An 18,644-nucleotide genomic window follows, 5' to 3' on the forward strand; every position below is an offset into this window, starting at 1 on the left:
TGGAAGCAAAGCGTTTGACTGTCGGTGGGTGTGTCGGCCCGTCGTGCTAAACGTCAGCGCTACGGCAACACCAGAGGGCCGACGGTGCTATAACGGCTCCTGACAGCTCCCATGAGCCTTCAGCAAGTGGAGGGAAAAACCTGTAGCTGCTGAATAATTACACACACACAAAAAAAATAATAGAGGCTTTATCCTAACTAAGTGTTGAAATACGACCGTCTGGTGTGCATTGGCCGGTCGCTCTCAGACACATCACTAGATAATGAAATCTACCACAGGGAAACTCGGAAGTAGCGATCACGTTTCAGTCGAGCCTATCTGAAGGCACTTAACGCAGGAGCAAAAACACTCTCGCTTTAAGAGAGATTCAGCTGGCAACAGAAGCATTTTAAGAAACTGCAGTGCCCCGGCCAGCCTTTCTTGGAACTTCCCCTGCATACACCCCTGCACATTCAGAGAGAGAGCGATCCAGCCAGCAAAGGGGTTTAAAAGAAACTACATTTCTATAGCTGGCCTCGATTGAAGCCGCCGCTGCTCGTGCACACATACACACAGCTCCCCTGCCTGTCGCCCACTTCTGCCATTAGCTTTATCTGTCTTGAATTCAAAGCTGAGAGCCCAATCCCCGTTGGTTTTCTGAAAAGATTTTGCCAGGCTTGTTCTTCTCTTTATGCCCCCGACTTTCCTCTGGGAAAACATTGAAAAAGAAGGAGAGGGAGAGCGGAGGGAAGGGGAGGGGATTCGGAGGAGAAGAGATGCCGATCGCTGACACAGCCGCTGAGATAGCCTCTCTCTTGTCGGTGAGGGATATAAAGAAATGGAATGAGAGGAGAGGTAGATGGAAGGAGATGCTGAGATGGGGATAAGGGGAGGGAGGGGGGGTGCAGGCGCGAGGACGTTATGCTGGGGTAAGCTGCCGAAGGATTACCGCTCAAAATCTCTCCTCTTTTTGGCCTTTATTTGCCGCTTATTTATTCAGATCTTCCAGGCTCTACCCCCCCACCCCCCCTTCTTTTCTCACGCCAGGTAATAACACACGTGCGCGTGGACAAAAGGAGAATCTGCCGAGGTAAGAAAAGGGCGAAGAGGAGGGAGAAGAAAAGGACAAGACAAGAGGAGATGGGAGGTCTAAGTAGGTGTGCCCTCTACGCAGCAGGGGTTAGGAGTTGACAACTCAATAAGCGGGCGAGTGACAGAGGAGTGACATAAAACATGGAGACACACAAACACACACACACAGGGAGCAGGAAGTGCAGAGGAGGAACAGGTGAAGGTCGGCGGTGTGAGCAGCAGGGTGTGTGTTAGTCTGAATCAACCACATGTAAATTCTTTCTATTGTTGGAAAGGAAGTAGACGGACTGGCTCTTTAGATCACCACAGTCAACTTCAGTGTGTGTGCGTGTGTGTGTGTGTGTCTTTGCTGTATGTGCTTAAACCCCACAGCAAAGACAACACTGATGTGTAGCAATTGCTATGTTGTCAAGGGAACCATTAGCACGACTGAGAGGCTGGTATCTGCTGTGCGCTTGCCTGTACACACACACACACACACACGTGCATCAACCCTCTTGCACAGTGATTACTGAAAAGAAAATAATTCCCCTGCATTGGACCTACACACACACACACACACACATCTCAGGTTGAAAGACGCTACAAGGGTGCCGCCTGCGAAAAACATCAACATTCCTCTTCATGGCATCCCATCTATCCGCCTATCTGCCGCACGCATGTTGGAGACACAAAGAGAGATGAATGAGCATTTGTCTGTCAACTCTGTCAATACGCTACGCCGCCGCGGTTACGCCCCATCAGCAGAATAGGATCAATCTGAGCATCAATAAAGCATCGAGTCCCGGAGCCGTTTCCTTTAGGCCGCCTCATCAGAGATTCCACTAACATATGGCGAAGGACATAGGCTATATAGCGTTCCTCGTAGTGTGCATATCTAGGTCAGACTGCGACAGTGAAATCCACAGAGGAGACGCTCAAATTCTCACATCGAACGTCGGTTACTGTTTAATTCTGTTTTCACACGGACACGGTTTGAAAATTATCAGCCAAGGACAGAATTTATTTGTTGATAATTCATATAAACAGACAATTCATTTTCCCTCTGATGCCAATTGCGGGATGTTGTTTTTTGTTGTTTTTTGTTGTTTTTTTCCCACTACAGTGTCAAACAGTGTTCATGTGTAGATAACGAAAACCTAGCGGCCAGCAGCTCAGAAGGCAGCGCAGCAGGGGGAATTGTGTGTGCGTGTTGTATGGGTAAGAGTGTGTGCATGCAACTGTGTGTAATAGTGTTTTCCTTGTCGGTCAGCCGCAAAAGAGGCAGACTGTGGAGAGGGTTACCGAAAGTAACATGTGCTGCACACAAAAAGAAATCACAGAGGGTGCAAGTCGGGGGTAATGCAAAAAAAACAAGGAGAGGAAACATTAAAAGGAGAATCAAAGTGCGTGTGTGCATGTGCGAATGCTAACATTAATTTAGCGGAGGAGCATAAAATGCCAGTCGAGTGAGAAGAACGGGGAGGCAAGACAACAATAATGGCGAATTAAGAAATAAGCAATAAAAATGAAGCTGCCTAATGGGGCTGAACAAGAGATGAAGGAGAATCAGCTGACCAAAGGAGGATTAACGAGACAGTACTCGGAGAACAAAAGCACCAGTCAAGGCTGAAGACTTCTCTGACTTGTTTTCAGGCCCAAAACTATTTCATCTCCTTGGATTAGCCTGTTATCTCTTTTTATTTTTATGGTCAAGTTGGAATTTTTCAAAGTTTTATTTCCTGCCACATTTCTATTCCTAAAGCTCCCTTCAACCGGCTTCTTAAATAACCGACGGGGGCATTAATGTGTCCCTCTTGTTGGTGATAAAAACCCATAACAAGGCTAAAATTGCTCCAACTATCAGGCAGCTATTGAGCTATTGAGTGGGCCCTGCAGACTGACCTCTTTCAATAATGCCGCCATAACTCCCAACTCTGCCAATTTGTGAATTTAATATTGATTCTTTGTCTTTCTTTCCTTTTTGATGACCCTCTTCCTCCATTTGTCATCTCCTGACTCTCGCAGGCTGGACTGTGTTGACTGATGCAATAAAAGTGAGAAATTGACACCAAACTGGAAAAAAAAACCAAACCTGCCTTTTCTATTAGAACAATAGACTGGTAGAGAAGGAGAGGAAGAAAAAAAAAGAAGAAGAAAGAAGAATAGCAGCCAAATAATAAGACAGGTAATGACGTGTCTGTTGATACAGCCACCGGCTATTCTGGCTGTCTGCCTCCAGTGTTCACAGACGGACCAAGATTCAATATGTAGTTTAGCTATTTTCTTTTATAGAGAGAAAGAGGGACTGGAGTATAACCGGGGGAAAGGCAAACAAAGGCACAGCAGAGACAATAGAAGCCTTTTCCTGCTGCTTCAATGACTTTTGAAACTTCTTACATTTCGTGGCCTCAGGTTCAATAATAATTTAACGACTATATTTGTCTAGAAACGCGAGCGCACACGCTGATGTACCGCGTCCAGCCTAACCCTCTCCTCGCTCCCTAACTGGAACTTTTAGCCTTAAGAGTGTGGCGGAAACGCAGCCGGAGTGTCGACCGACCACTGTGGTGGGAGAAAGACAGAAAAAAAAGACAGAAAGAAAGAAAGAGAATTAAAAATGAGATGAATACAGTGAGTGATATACTGTGAGACAGTGCAGTGCGAGTGCATGAAAGCATTATACTATTGCCCTCATTGATGTGGAAGAGTACTGCAGTGCCCTTCATGTAGAGGAAAAGGCTAAGAGGATTCAGCTGGTCCCCAAGCACTGTGTGTGCCCGTGTCTTTGCACTGTTTGCGGGGGTATGCTTATCAGGCTGGATGGCGAAGTTGCAATTCCATCACACACACGGCATACGCGCACGCACATAGGCACACACACACATCGCACGCACGTACATTAAGCAGAAGGTCGAGCTGGGGCGATAAAGCAGTGAGCAGGTTTCTCCCCTCCTCTCATCTCTCCATCCCTACTCCGGCCCATCTATCTCTCTGTCGCTGCGATGGTGCGACTGCGTTTATGTGGGTCGCCGTGTTCACCTTCAGGCTGTAATTCACCATTTTCGTGGGGGGAACAAAGCCGCCCGACTGTGACGCTGATGCACGTAAACAGCCGAAACCGAAAAAGCAGAACTCCACCTGTGACACCGGTTAGTTGAAAAGTAATGTAGAGAGAGAGACTATTGTGAGGCGTCAGGATTTATGGTCAAGTGCTCAACAGAAACTGCTATTAAATGGTATTATGCTCACCAGGTGGGTTCAAGGTCAAACTCTGTATTACAAAGTCAGTGTCTATTTAAATTGCAAAACGAGCAAGGTTTCCCGGTTTGTCTTCCCACCACTGCTTCACTTCAGCAAAGCAGAAACACAACCAACCACCGACAACTACAGAGAAACACAGGTGGTACTCAGCTGCGACATGTGGACAAGATATGGGACTTCGACTATTGATGGAAACGTGGAAAACTAAGATTCAGGGTTCCTATGCAAGTATGGAAAGTATGGAATTTGATTTTATACATTTCCAGGTCTGGAAAAGTATGGAAAATGTTGTATGGAAATATATTTATCTTAATGCTTATCTGGGTTTGGTCTTATCTGAAGTTATATTTTGTATGTGCTATTGTACCTAGCTACAATCTCCTGGAAATTACTTGGTTACATAATGGCATACACATTCAGAATAATGAAAACAAATGATTAATTGCATGATTTTTTTATGTTTTGTACATCTATTTATTTAAATATTACAAATTATTTGAATATTTTACCAAGAAGTCTGGAAATTAGGGTCTGGAAGAAGTGTAGGAACCCTGAAGATTGCATAACAAGATGTATGAGTTTTGACAATAAAAACATCAAAATGTGTTTCCATTTTCATTTTTCTGCTGATGGTAACATGAGGAGAGGAAATAAATCTACCGTGATGATTACAAAAAAAGAAGTATTATATATTTCCTACATGGGTTTAAGTGCGAACTCTACAGTAGCAGGAATCCAGATGTGGAGCTGCTGCCTCCTGCACTCGTGGTTTGTTTAACTACAGTATGTGGTGGGAAAAAAAGGACCCAGGGGGCTGTTCACCGTCCCCACCGTCTGTCTGTCTCGCTGACCAGGAAACCACACCATGCATTATTCATTATGTCTGTAATGCATGGTGTGGTCTCCCCCGCACACACACACACACACACATATACTGTGGATGCCTGTGCCAAAGGATGAGGAAGAGAAAACAAGTCAAAAATAGATGCAAAAAAAATCCCAAAGACATACAAATGCATGTCTGCAAAATAGGCCAAGATGAACAACAGAATGTGAGTCAAGTGTGTGTGAGAGAGAGAGAGGGAGGCAGGGGGGGGGAGAGACATGGTCAAAGAGTGTGAGATGCAGTACTTGTGTAATCGGCCTCATGCCAAAATAATTCAAGCGTGATCAGAAATCAATGTGAGAGCATGGAAGCTGTGGAGAAATCCAATGCTGTCCTGCGGCCCTGAGAGGCAAAAATAAGACGTATAAAAGAGGCACAAACGCATGAAGGAAGCATTCTGCATGCCTGGATGTGTGTGTGTGTGTGTCTGTGTGTGTGTGTGTCGAATGCTAAATGAATTGATCCGAGTGGCACTGACCACACCGAGAGAGAGAAAACGACAGACGGGAGGGAAAGACAGACAACCAATCTTCAATTATCCACTCGCCACACTGCGCTATTTATACTTGTGGTAGGTGCTACAATAGGAATTATCACACGGAACAGAAAGTGAAATCCTCTTCATATCGCAAAGGTGTTGGATTTATTAGCATTTAATTAAAACGCTCGTCGAGGACGGTGATTAAAAAGGAGTGAGACAGAGAGAAAGCGTGAAGATCTGTAGAGGTAGAGAGGCATTAGCAGGGCATCTGTGACGCCACGCTGGCACCGTGACTCATCAGCTCTCCACAACACAACCTCCTGCAGGTCTTTGAAGGCAGCCTGCGCCAACCCCCCCACCTCATGGCGCACACACGCACACACACACACACACGCACACAAGTGTTCATGTCACAAGGTGGGGAAGGTGGGTGCGGGATGGGGACCCGGGTTTGTGCGTCCTAAGAGAGGAACATGCACAGAAACGGAGGTAAGTGTCTGTTTGTGCTCATGTGTGTTGATACTATTTCAATTTTGGGCTAAAATGACAAAGCCATTTTTCTTTTTGTTTGTTTTTCCCCCTCCAATCTGAACGAATCCCTGTTTTTCAATGTCAAGATTTCATTTAGACTGCGGCTGGAGCGTCAGGTGGAACGAGCGCCTGGGAAATGTGTTAACGGATGAGCTACACGGCAAACTGTCAGTCAAATCTTTTAAAGTAGGAACTCGACCATGGCCGCTCCCTGCCTTGTTCGATAAACACTGTCAGCGGTCGGGAGGCAAGTTTTCAGAAGTGGAATGACTCGGAATAATGACGTGTGGGCCTCTTACTCCCCAAATCGCTTTGGTTTTAGATTCAGTGAAATGTGAAATAATTCCATCAACAGCGCATAATTTAGTTTGTTTGTACGTTTAAAACAATCTTGCAGGCGTTCACCTTTGATTGTATGAACTTTAGATATGAATACAAAAGTAAACAAGATGAAAAGATAAAGAAGCCTGGGCCAGCAGCGCGCTCTTTACGTACCTGGTTTTAATAAATGCCAATAAAGAAAGGGAGCGAGTATGAGCTATGGGCATTTCTAAGTGTGAGATGGAAGAGAAGCTGCTGTTGAGTAGGCAGAGAGGGCAGTACAGTAGATGAGAGACCACCCAGACTAAATGAGGTCAATAGGACTGACAGTGTACGTAGGTGGGAACAGTACACTGCATATTACTGTCCACTTAGCCCGCTCTCGTCGCTGCTCAATCAAACCCTCCATCTCCGCTTCACCTGCTTTTCTTTCTCCTCCTTCCCCTCCCATCTAGTGATCGCTTACACAACCGCAAATTTATATATATACACTGTATATACACACACACAGTGGTCCCAATCAGTGGGGCTTTCCTGTACTGATTAATGCAAAGTGAATACAAAAAAATAAGTTTCAAGGCTGATTATTCCAAACTATTTAATCTAGGGTAAAATATTACATACAGCACAAGTAGATGCATTTGGTAAGTATCCTTGAAAAATAAAAAAAATAAAAAGCACGTATAAGGCATTGCTCGCCTTTTTAAAAAAGAAACGGCTTTTACCTTTTAACTATCATGCATCTCAGAGTCACACTTTCATCGTGGGTGTAACATTTTTCCCACCGCAGCCCTCCAGGAGAGTTCAGAGTGACGTTCATTAAACGTACAGTGTTTTAATGAGGCGCTGCGTATAGTTCAAATATTACTTCACTGACTTGTGTCTTTAACTAACCAGCGCTGCACTACTAATTATGTCTAGCTGACTCATCCCAGATAAACACGTCAATGCAGTAAAATTCCTCTGTTTGCCCCCCACCGTCCCCACTCCTACCCTCCCGCTCCTCGTTTAGGCAGAGCTTTTGAAGTTGCCACCCAAAAGCCATAAAGAAAATCAACAGAGAGGCTCAGCAACCGAAGATAGTGAATGGATGTGCTATTTTTTTTTGTCAATGAAAAGGTGGGAGGTGAGAGAAATTAAATGGAAGACATCAAAAAATTAAAAAAAGAAAAAGGAAATGTCTGGGGAGTGATGTTTACCGAGGTGTTTTTCTTTTTTCCTTCTGAATTTCCGTGCTGCTGTTTTGGTTGCACGCTGAGAAACGGGAGCAGTGTCTGTCAGAGATTACCACTACACAGAGAGAGCAGGAGGGGGGGGGGAAGGAGATGGGGGGGGGGCAGACAGACAGACATGGAGACAGAGGAAGAAGAGAAAGAAGGAGGGAGGGAGTAAAGGAAGAGTTGATAAACACAAAAACGTGATTTTTGAAAAACGAGGGACTCTCAGAGTGAGAAGAAATGTTTAAAAAAGACAGAGAATCACAGAAGGAATGAGGGGTGTTTTTTAGGGGTGGGGGGTTATAAATAGAGGAGACAGAAACCAGGGCCTCTCCCCTCACTGGATGCCATATTAATTATGCGTGTCTGCATCAGGAGAAATTAAGACACGGCTGTTTGGCAGTTTAAGAGAAGGGGAGAGAAAATTTGAGAAAAAAAGAGGTGATGGGGAGAAACGGCAGAGAGCTACGACTCAGTGTCAGTCAGAGGTTTAAAACTGGACACCAAAGGCGAGGAGGGAGATGAGAGCGAGGGACAAATGAGTGGAAAAAAAACACACAAAAAAAAGGGAACGGCGGGATGAGAAAAGGCTATTAAGTGACAAACCAAAACAGCAGCAGAAAGGCATGAAAAGAGCAAAGCGGCTCATGTCTGCACCCAAACTCAATTTCAAAGAAGACAAGAAGAAGAGAACAGCTAATTACACTGTGGTGAAATAGTGTGCGTGGAAAGAAGGGGGGGTAAAAGCACATGGACCATTGAGTCAACATGTCATCAGATCAACAAAGCCCTTGAAAGCTCAAAATGGCTGTCGAGTGAGCGCGGGCGAGAAAGATATTTGATGAATGCAAATAAATACGCCGACCCCCCGAAACCCCTCCGAATCAAATGCGATTCACGTGAGGGCATCTTTCTTTGGAGCCATCCTCGCAAAAAAAGCGCCTCGCAATCAGATCCCATTCAGAAGGCATCAACAGCAGAATCTTATGCTAATGAAATCAAATGATCCTTATTCACGTCTGAGTGTCGCGCACCTTAATAACCTGTTTCGGCTGCGCTCGGCGGGGTGAGGAAAGTTCTTCCTCTCGCTCGTGCATCATGTATTTAATTCTGCTGCTGATGCTGCTGCTAACTTGTCCCTTGTTAGAAGCTGCTGCACTTCCTCTCACCTCTCTGCTCCGTCTCATGCAGAGAGGATCCCGTCTCCCTGTCAGCCGTTGTAAAACATTAGACTATCGTTTGACTGGTTTCCAGAGACTCACAATGTGATTTCCTGAGCTAGTAACTTTTTTTTTTTTTTTTTGGTTAACGATTCTGCTCATCTCTCACGTGTGAACACTTAACTGTGTTATCTACTTGAACATGTCCCTTTAGTGTGTGTGTGTGTGTTTGTGTTCATATTAGCCCATAACAGCAGGTCAGCGCAGGCAGCCAATCTGCCCCCGCACTGGGCTTCAGGACTGATTATGTGGCTGGGTCCCGCCTGCTAACTCCCACCTACCTGTGAAAAAACTTGCTGACAACACCAGCGACTGGCCAGGGAGAGAATGTGTGAGAGAGAGGGTGTGTGCGTCAGAGAAAGTGTGTGTGTGTGTGTATAGATGAGGTTATGGGCCCGGTAACGAATGCTTAATTCAATCTGAGCACATGAAGTAGCATGTGGCGACGCATGTTCTTGTACGGATGTGCAGAAATAAAAGGAATCCGCATCATCGTGTACCTGCTGAAGCGCCGCGGCACTGACTCATGGGACATTTTGTCAATCAAAAACATCCCCCTGTTGCTTGCATCAATGACTTCACAGCCGAGGCTTTCTTCATACAACCTATACTACTGGCTGCCACACACACACACACACACACACACACACACACTGGAGTGCAAGTACACACTCTGACACCAGTCCACCTCTGACGCTGGCCAAGGCTACATTTCCATGACAATTAAACACCGGAGGACAGTGGAGTCATCGGCCCTACGCAAAAAAAAAAAAAAAAAAAAAGGCCCTTTAAAAACAGGAGATAGGACTAGAGAGAGGGGGAGTAAAAGAGAGCAGGAGAGAGGGAGTGTGTGGCTTGGATAAGTGGTGGCAGGATTATAGCTAGTTCCATCATGGCTTTGGTCCGTTCACTGCTTCTTATAAAAACCTATTAGCATGTGAATGAACAGCCACACAGTGGATGGAGTTTTCTAAAGCCCAGGAGCACTGATCCACTATCAGGTGAGCTTTCTATAAACTGGGAGTAAGTGGGGGAGGATAGTTGTGTATGTGTGTGTGTCTGTGTGTAGTCAAGTTGATTGACGACCAGACTTTTGTCAGGATTTTTGCTGAGATTTCACAGCGCTCGAGGTAGGAGTACAGCTCTTTAAATGCTGTAATAATTCCCACCTGTAAGTGAACAACATAAACAGCTTAATAAAGTCAGCGACCCTGTGTTTGTACAAACTGTCCCGACAATATAAAAGAGACCCAGGTCAAAGAATATTATGTTTTTGGTCTATGTCTGCACAAATGTGAATGTGCAACTGGGAATATTTGAAAAAAACAAACACTTGTGCCTGTAAACTGCAGATCAAATGTGAGACTAATCAGTGCTACACATCAATTAATAAGTTTTAATATCCGTTGCCTAAATGAAATGGATCTTCACAGAGTAGCAATCACACAAAACACAAGGGGACCTCATGGTGGGAATATGACTTCATGCCAAAGTAGCTGCTTCGTGTTATTACAAAGTATAACAGCCATTCTTCTCACATCTCTGAACCAAAATGATCTTATGTTCAAAGCAAAAAACTAAACTTGGACTGCGAGTGTGAAAGTGGAAAGTGAAATGCAGCGAATGTCGGTGCCAAAGTAGCAGAAAACATCAAGTGTTGAGTTTCCAAAAGCAGGAGTGGGCATCCAAACAATAAAACAGACGTGTCGAGATCAGGGCCAGAACGTCCCCTGCTGTAGCGCTTACCTCCCTCTGCAGCACCAGCTCTTTGGTGAACAGCATGGCCTCTTCACTGAAGGGTTCAGCCACCTGCATGCCCCCGGGCGTATTCCTGGAACTGCGTGGACATTCAATACCTGGCCAGAGACAACACAATTGCAGGAGTTTAAAAAAAAAAGAAAAAAAAAGGACAGCACAGCACAGCAGCAAATCAAAAAAAAATAGCCAGATGTCCCAAATTGTTTGAAAATCATTTGGCATGAGAAGAGCGAGGTGGGGTGGGGTGGGGGCGTAAAGTGGATCTGTTTGTCAGAAAATTCAGACATACTCTTAGAATTCATATAAATATGTCATATAAGTCAGTGAAAAGACTCGTAGCTGCATTTTCCAGGACCTCCGGTGCTCCCGAACGCGTCAAGCATCCTTCTCATCCCTCTTAACAGGTCGACCCCAAACTCACTCAGACAGACCATTTCACAAAGGCGCGTCTGTGAGTGACACGGCGCTGATTAGCCACAATAAATGGATAATTACTCATCACGGGGGTCAACCCTGAGTGCCTTAAATCACTTTTGTATTAACCGTTTCCAATGAATAGCAGCGTTTATTGGAATGTGCGTCGTTGGGGCCCTTTGACATCAACTTTGGTCGATCATCAGAGCCTCTTTCGTCAAGTTTGTGTAGGAATGTATAAGCTCCAGGGCAGTGGTGGGAGATGGAAGAGTGAGTGGGTATAAAGGCGCTGCGAGACTGTAGAATTTCTACATGTTCGCCCTGTTTAAAAATATATACTGCAATTCTTGTATGCAAGAAAAGGTGTATGCACAACAAGAGTTTCTGTGTTTGAAAGTGAATGGGACTGGGCTGTAGGGGAGTGCGAGCGCAGTGTGTGCTGATCTAAGACTTACAGAAAGTTTAAGTTCTGTGCAGAGTCTACTCTCCACATACATTTGAATTTTTTTTTGCATGTGCAGCCACTATTAGAGGAGCCTACCTAGAGACTCGCTGTTTTTCCTCCTCCCCCCTCGAGACTCACAATATGTGTGCACAATGCAACACGTGCTGCGGTGCACATGAACGAGCCAACCCTGACTTATCAACTGTAGCATCACAGGAGCTTTACATTGATGCTGAGCTCCGGTTCTCTCCAGGTTTCTGAATTTATATTACATTTATGTGCACTCGCGAGAATGTTGCTGCATTGATTTATGCCAAATAACCTAATAAACGTTCCTCTTTACTCTCAGGAAAACGCTGTCCAGTGCTTGAAATACATCGGTGCATTAAAGGAAGTATGAGATGTCGTCATTGTTTCCCCCAAATCGAGAAGAATAGACGCTCCTTCAAACTTGTCAATACAACGGTGCTTTGCGGTGACATTAATCTGGGACACGGTGTACCAGGTGTGTCGAAAGCCTGGCTGCTGTTCTCTCTGTAAGTGCTAACAGAGGAAATCTCTCAAGATCTGCTCTGCAAGCCATATTTGTATTATTAATCTGTTGGGGTTTTGTCCCAGAGCCCATTTCCAACACGTAGCTAACTGGATTTTTTTTTTTTTACACCTATGAATGTTATAGAGCTGAATTCAATATCAGCTTCTAACTTTGAACGAAAAGGTTCATTCTCGTTGTTTTGTTTTCCTACTACACACGTGTTTCTCCTCCTTAGGTTTGTTACACGTAGTCAGGAGCAGGAAACTCTCACTAGTTAAACTGTTAACAGATAATCTAAGTATAACCAGAGACGTTCTAACCAGGCAGCTAAACGAACCAGCGTGCATTTGTTCGCTTGCATGCTTCTCCTTTATTCTACACTTTTGTTCAGTACTTTCTGCTCCCTGTAAGCTTGTGTCAGTCCCATTTATGAGGACAAAAACAGGAGACATCAGCGTATTCACACACTGGCAGAAAAGAGAAAATGACCCAGGAAAGGTAAAAAAAAATAAAAATAAAAAATGAGGCTGCATGAGAGTCAGCACCCAAGAGTTATAAAGAACTGTTGAGTCAACCTTCTGCAGGACATAAAGGTGTTCAGTGTACAGCGCTCCACATTAAAGCCAATTAGACAAATGCAAATGTGAACTTTCAGTGTATTTTCAATATAAGGTCCTGTTTTTATCATTGGTAGCCGACTAAAACAGAACTGCAAACCGTGTTACATACTTTTAAAAATGCCAAGGTTGCTGCAGTAATTAATACACGGTTGAATAGGCTGTGTCAGTATGACATTAGGCCTCTTTCTATATTCAAATGCTCAATAAAACACAAATACAGCTTCCTGTGGAACAGAAGGAAGAAGAAGAAGGAGGAGGAGGAGGACAACGAAGAGGAGGAGGAGGAAGAGACACTGATGGCCAAGATCATCTGAAAGTATTTATAGAAGTGGACCAGGACAGGGCTTCCACATGGGACACTGTGGCTACAACAGTGCCAGAATAAAGAGGAGGAGAGACGGGGGATGAGGAATGAGTAAAGGAGGAGGAAAAAGACGAGAGGAAAAAGCAGTGGGAGGAGTTAAACACTGCGCACAGTTAGCAAAAAAAGTGGTGGATGAAGTAAGTGCTGAGAGGGAGATATTTTAGTTTCTGCTTGGGTTGAACAGAACTATGATAAGGGCTAGAAACTGTGTCTGTGTTTTTACTTCTGTGGTGTAATTCACAGAAAAGAATACTGGAGAATGTAACACACAAGAGGTTTAATTGTATAGCGCATACGGCACAATGTCTCAAAGGGCTTTATGGGTCCTCAGGAGCAAGCATATGCAAACTAAGCTCTTTAAGAAGGCAGAGGCAGCCCTTAAAATCTTATACACTAAGAAAAAGCAATAGGATTATCGTCCCAAAAAAAGGGGGGTTATTATAGGTCAAGTACTAAATGTAATAATCCTAAATGAGAAGTCCAAAGACATAGGTCTGTATCTGCAATCCAACACACCGACATGCTCTTCTCAAATGACTTACAGCTTTTCCTGACTGCACTCAATATCCTGCAACTCACACACACACTCACACATACACTCACTGTAGTGTAGTGTGCTCTCTGCAGCATTTAAACCAAGCCAGGGAGTCACTTAGCACAGCCAATTTGAACCTGCACCGTGATACATAACTCATGTCTGACACCGAGATAAACATCTGGGTCAAACTACAGGATATCCATCTTATCTGATCCCGGAGATAAACAAGACGTATACTGATCACTCCTGACATCACACACACAAACACACACATAAACACATAAGCATACGCACACAGACAGGACCTTGTTGTACAGCATCACAACACTGTTCCTCATACTGGCCCTGAAGCGGCGCATACCCACCTGTCAATCATCCCGGTTTGGTCTCCGAGACATAGATATTAGATTCTCGTTTTTTAAAATGTGTGTGTGTGTGTGTGTCGGGGGATTTGACGACAGAACTGGAAACACACATTTAGCGACGAGTCGACGACTGCTTGTTGAAACAAATGAACGCACGACTGAATAAACAGATTAAAGAATCACTTCACGTCGTTTCCCGCCCAACTCGGAAAAAAAAGACAATATGCTTTCAACGCTTTCATTTCATGGGTTTGTATCTCTTCCACTCCGCATATCCCATCATGCCTCTCTCTCTTCCTCTACGCTATAGAAGCCCCGGCTCAGAAGATGGCCAGGGGAGGCCCTGCAGAGAAGATGCAACGTTTTAATCAGTGATTTGGGGGGCGAGTCATGCGTCAAATGAAATACCGCCAGCGCCCTTAGCTCAAAAACACACACCTTTCTTGCTCAATCACACACACACACACCCTACTGCTCCTCTGCCAATCATCGGTCAATCAATATTCTTAATGTGGTCGTCTAAAGCTGCCATACTGTTTAATTCTAATAGGAGCAATCAAACACTTAAAGCAATTAAGACACAATGATACAAACAATGCTGGCAGGTGTACACAGTGTGTACGTATTCATCCAGAACAACTGATCAAAGTTGTGTTTGTAATTCTTCACACAAAACAACAAATAAAAAATAACGAACTGGTTGAATTCATCTGCATTCATTTCTGCCCAGCGGTTTGGCTTCTGGCATATTTTTTAAAATATTTAATTGAATGCATTTTCAGTTGACCCGACAGCGGGGGAAAAAAAGTCGACCCTCCCTTCCTCTGGTAGCCAAGCCGAGATAATGAGCTTCATCTTTTGCAGGATTGTGGTGCGGAGGGAGGAACGCTGCGCCGCATGGCCGCTGCGGGTTTGTTATCGCCGCAGCGATTTATACAAATATACATCATGTCGCTAATTTCGGCACCAAGACTGCGCATATTGATTGGACGATGACTTTTTGTTTATATGCTGCCAGGCGCTTTGTGCACTGGCCTTTGATGTGTCTGCAGGTATAAATGGATCCTTGCAGCATGCAGTCAGCTCAGTGTGAATGCCATTAGTGTCCATACTCTATCCATTAAGAATCCCAAAGTCTAAATTAACATTAGTCCTTTTTAAAAACACATGTTTAAAAAGTGTGCATAATGTTATGAAGTTACTAATTATTGATTTTTGACAGGCTGTGGACAGGACTGTAATTAACACTGTGACAGGCAAACAAACAAAGACCTAAAAGCTGGGGAGGGGGAGGGGGGTAAGTGTGCACACCAGTGTGTTAAGTTCAAGTCGGTTTGCTTTTTTTTTTCCTTCAACTGCCATCGCAAGTCAGTTTTCAGGAGGAAGTTCAGCGGTGGGTGAAAGATGCAGGTGGGCATCGTACAGAGGTTAGAGAGGGGTGAAGAGGGGATGGGGGGGTGAGGGGATGGTAGGAAGACCAAAAAGGAACGCGTGTGTTCAGGAAAATCCTAGGATTGTATAACTCTCCCTCGCTTTCATCCTCTCAATCCGTCCCTCTGCCTCACCATCACCTCGCTACGGCTCTTGAATGTGAGGCCTCATTACCTCAGACAAGGCAGGAATGAATTCCTCTAAAGCATGCATCAGTGTCAAGGAAATTATCGAATGTTATATTTCTTATCTTTAATTTGTCGAAATAAAGCCTTCTACTTTTAATGACGCCGTCCTACCCTCGGCATGGTGTGGTTGTCTGCAGCCCGGATAATGATGTGTTGACTGGAGAAAGACCTGCGACAGGTTACTAATGTTTAGTAACACTGCACTTTTCTTGCAGACCTCAGTTCAGTGGAGCACACACACAGTATATATATATATATACAGTATGTGGCCACCATGACTAGAAAACAGCATAAATTCTCACACACGACAAACTCACTTTGTTATTTATGTGAGTTAAATATCAGCCGTAGGTTAGACATGAGCACATTTGCAAGGGTTGAGAACTTTTTCTTTTTTTCTTCTCTCTCTCTCCTGCAGTAGCACACGGTGGGGGGGAGGGGGGGAGGGGGGTTATGGTGGATGACTGATTTGTCTGTGGGCTGACAGCTCACAGCCTATGTTTAGGTTCAAGATTATAGCTTACACTGCGGTAAATTTAACACCAATAAAGTGTTATTAACCAAAGTTATCATTTCTTCCTTCGCCAGCGACATCATCAGGTGACAGGCTTTAAAATGTGTCTGGAGGCGCCCGCGCATCCTGCCCCGAGGTTTCTAATAAACGTGTGAATCTAAATGAGATGCGGCGCTGCAGTCTCTCAACAAGGACGCCAATATATAGAGGTCACAGCAGAGCGCGACATTTTATTTGTAGATTTTTTTTTTTTTCCTGACTGACTTGCAACTACCCTAAACTTTTCTTTATTTATTTTTTTTGCACACAGACATATTTTAAGGGAACAAGTCTACAAATTTTCTGCTCCACTTCTCCACCATCTCTCCATCTCCTGCACCCACACACTGCAGGAAGTGAAGTAGCTCACAGGTATATACACACACACACACACACTCGCAAACACAACTGTACACGCGCGCTCAGATATCGAAAAATCAGACAAATGGCACTAAGCCACACGCTGTGCGATGGCTAATGCTTGCTGCTGACACTGTAAATCTCTGTGTCCGAGTGATGGGTGTTTCATCTTTTTGACAGACTGCTGCTCAACATACCTTTCTGAGTAACTTTCAAAAGTACACTTCACCTGCTGTGGCCTCCGTCTGAAACTCTGAATAGCTACTGAAGCCAGTAAAAACTTTTACAGCCTTTTCACAGCTCGGTCTCCGTTAACTTCAACGGGCCTTTATACCCACGTACTTCACATCAATTGTACTTTTTTGTCTTCTCTTTTATTGCATCCCCTTCTTTTTATCCCTCCTCTGTCCTTTCTGCCTCCACGCCTCTTACTCCACCACCTCCTCCTTCTCCTTTCATCATCTCTCTATACCCCCCTCCTCCCCCAACCCTGCTTTTCCTTTCAGAAACAGGATGACTCCTTTACCCTTTATCAAACTTGCATACGCAAGTGACACTGCACAGGCCGGCGAGTGAGGTGGAGAAGAAAGGAGAGGTGATGTGGGAGGCGAGGGAGAGGAGCTTCCGTTCAACTCCTGCAGCACACCTCCGGCCCTCTTTGAAGCCGGGGCTTCTCCTGCTACCCTTTGTTTCCTCATCCCCTTTTTCTTTAAGCACTGTCTCTGTCCATCAAGGAAAACTCTGGGGAAAAAAGGAAGGAGACTATGCACAAGGAAGATAGCGAAGCAAGTCTTTCAGGAGCCTCACCGGAGAAAAATGAGTGGGGTTCGGTGTTAAATCAGGACAAATAATAAGGCTAAAACAGAGGGAAGAAACGCTGCTGGCAAAGCAAGCTAGGAGTTCAGATTCAAAGATGCCTGGACTGTGTTTTCTTTCTCTCCCTTTTTTTTTTTTTTTTTTTGGTATTATAATTTTGACTTGCAGTGTTACATCACTTACTGCCTTGGGATCGTTTCATTTGCAGCACTACTTTAAACAGTTTGTTCTTCAATGGCCTCCCACGACATTTTGAGAGAATAAAACTCTGGCCATGATGAATACAATGTGAAGAAAAACACGGCTAATGAAACGAGATGACTAATGCGAGACTTTCTTTCAACGGCAGCGTCCTTTGAACGCGTTCGCCTGCATGCAGTCAGCGTTGTTTACTCAGCACATTAGGATTCCAAAACGAGACGGAAGCTCAGCCTATAGAAAAAAAAACATCTTTTAACCTTTAACACAAAATGAATGGTGTGATTATAAGTAATGATGATACTTGGCCTCGGAAAAGTGCTAACAATTATTGATTAAAACTTCGCTTTAACTGCATTGTTATGGGACATAATATGAAAAGCTTTCAGTTACGCCTCAGATGCCCTGTGACTGTGAGTGTATATGCATATACAAAATACACTAACCACTTCACAATAAACCGCAAATTAAATGTACCATGGATACAGGATACAGCTGCTTCTACTATGATGACTCACGTGTTTAACGTTAAAGCGCAGAGCTTATCTAAAACATACATGTCTAAGATCAGTTCAAACAGCTCATTCTGTCAGAGATATGTAGCGGTTTTAAGAGAAAAAGGTCCAATAGCGTCTGTGTTTCATACACAGATAAATACGAGAGGCTTGGAGCAGCCGATTTATCATGCAGGCGTCATTTCAAAAACGGAGCCCATGGTGAGGATGATGGTGACTTAAACATGCGAAGATAACTTTGACAGGAAAGAGAAAGTAGAGGCAGATAGGAAGCGCGTGGAGATCACAGGTAGAGAGATAATAAGGCTTTTGTGCCTTCATTTCATGTTTGGTTAAAGGTTTAACATCACTTATCGAGAAAAAAAAAAAAAAAGAAATCCGTACATGCGGGTGCTGAAACACCGAGGTCGTGACCCAGCAGAGAGGAATATTTTATCTGGTAAGAAATCCAGTCAGTGAGAAGAAGAAAAACAAGATGAAAACAAGCGCAGATAAAGAAGTGACAAGACAAAGCGTGCACCTTTAAGAGGGAATCTCTGCAGCTAATACAGCCCAGTCTAATTGGAGCAGAAGT

General features: G+C 44.3%; 1 protein-coding gene across 2 annotated transcripts in view; it reads right to left on the reverse strand.

The window, feature by feature from the left end:
* Positions 1–18,644, reverse strand: part of snd1 (staphylococcal nuclease and tudor domain containing 1) — a 180,920-nt gene that overhangs the window by 105,021 nt on the left and 57,255 nt on the right. For both annotated transcript variants that reach the window (XM_083999700.1, XM_083999699.1), the window contains exon 16: positions 10,717–10,826. In XM_083999700.1, the coding sequence (XP_083855826.1) occupies positions 10,717–10,826 (110 nt within the window). The remainder of the gene's footprint in view (positions 1–10,716; positions 10,827–18,644) is intronic.

Source organism: Trachurus trachurus, assembly GCF_905171665.1.
Source record: "Trachurus trachurus genome assembly, chromosome: 23".
Taxonomy (NCBI): Eukaryota; Metazoa; Chordata; class Actinopteri; order Carangiformes; family Carangidae; genus Trachurus; species Trachurus trachurus.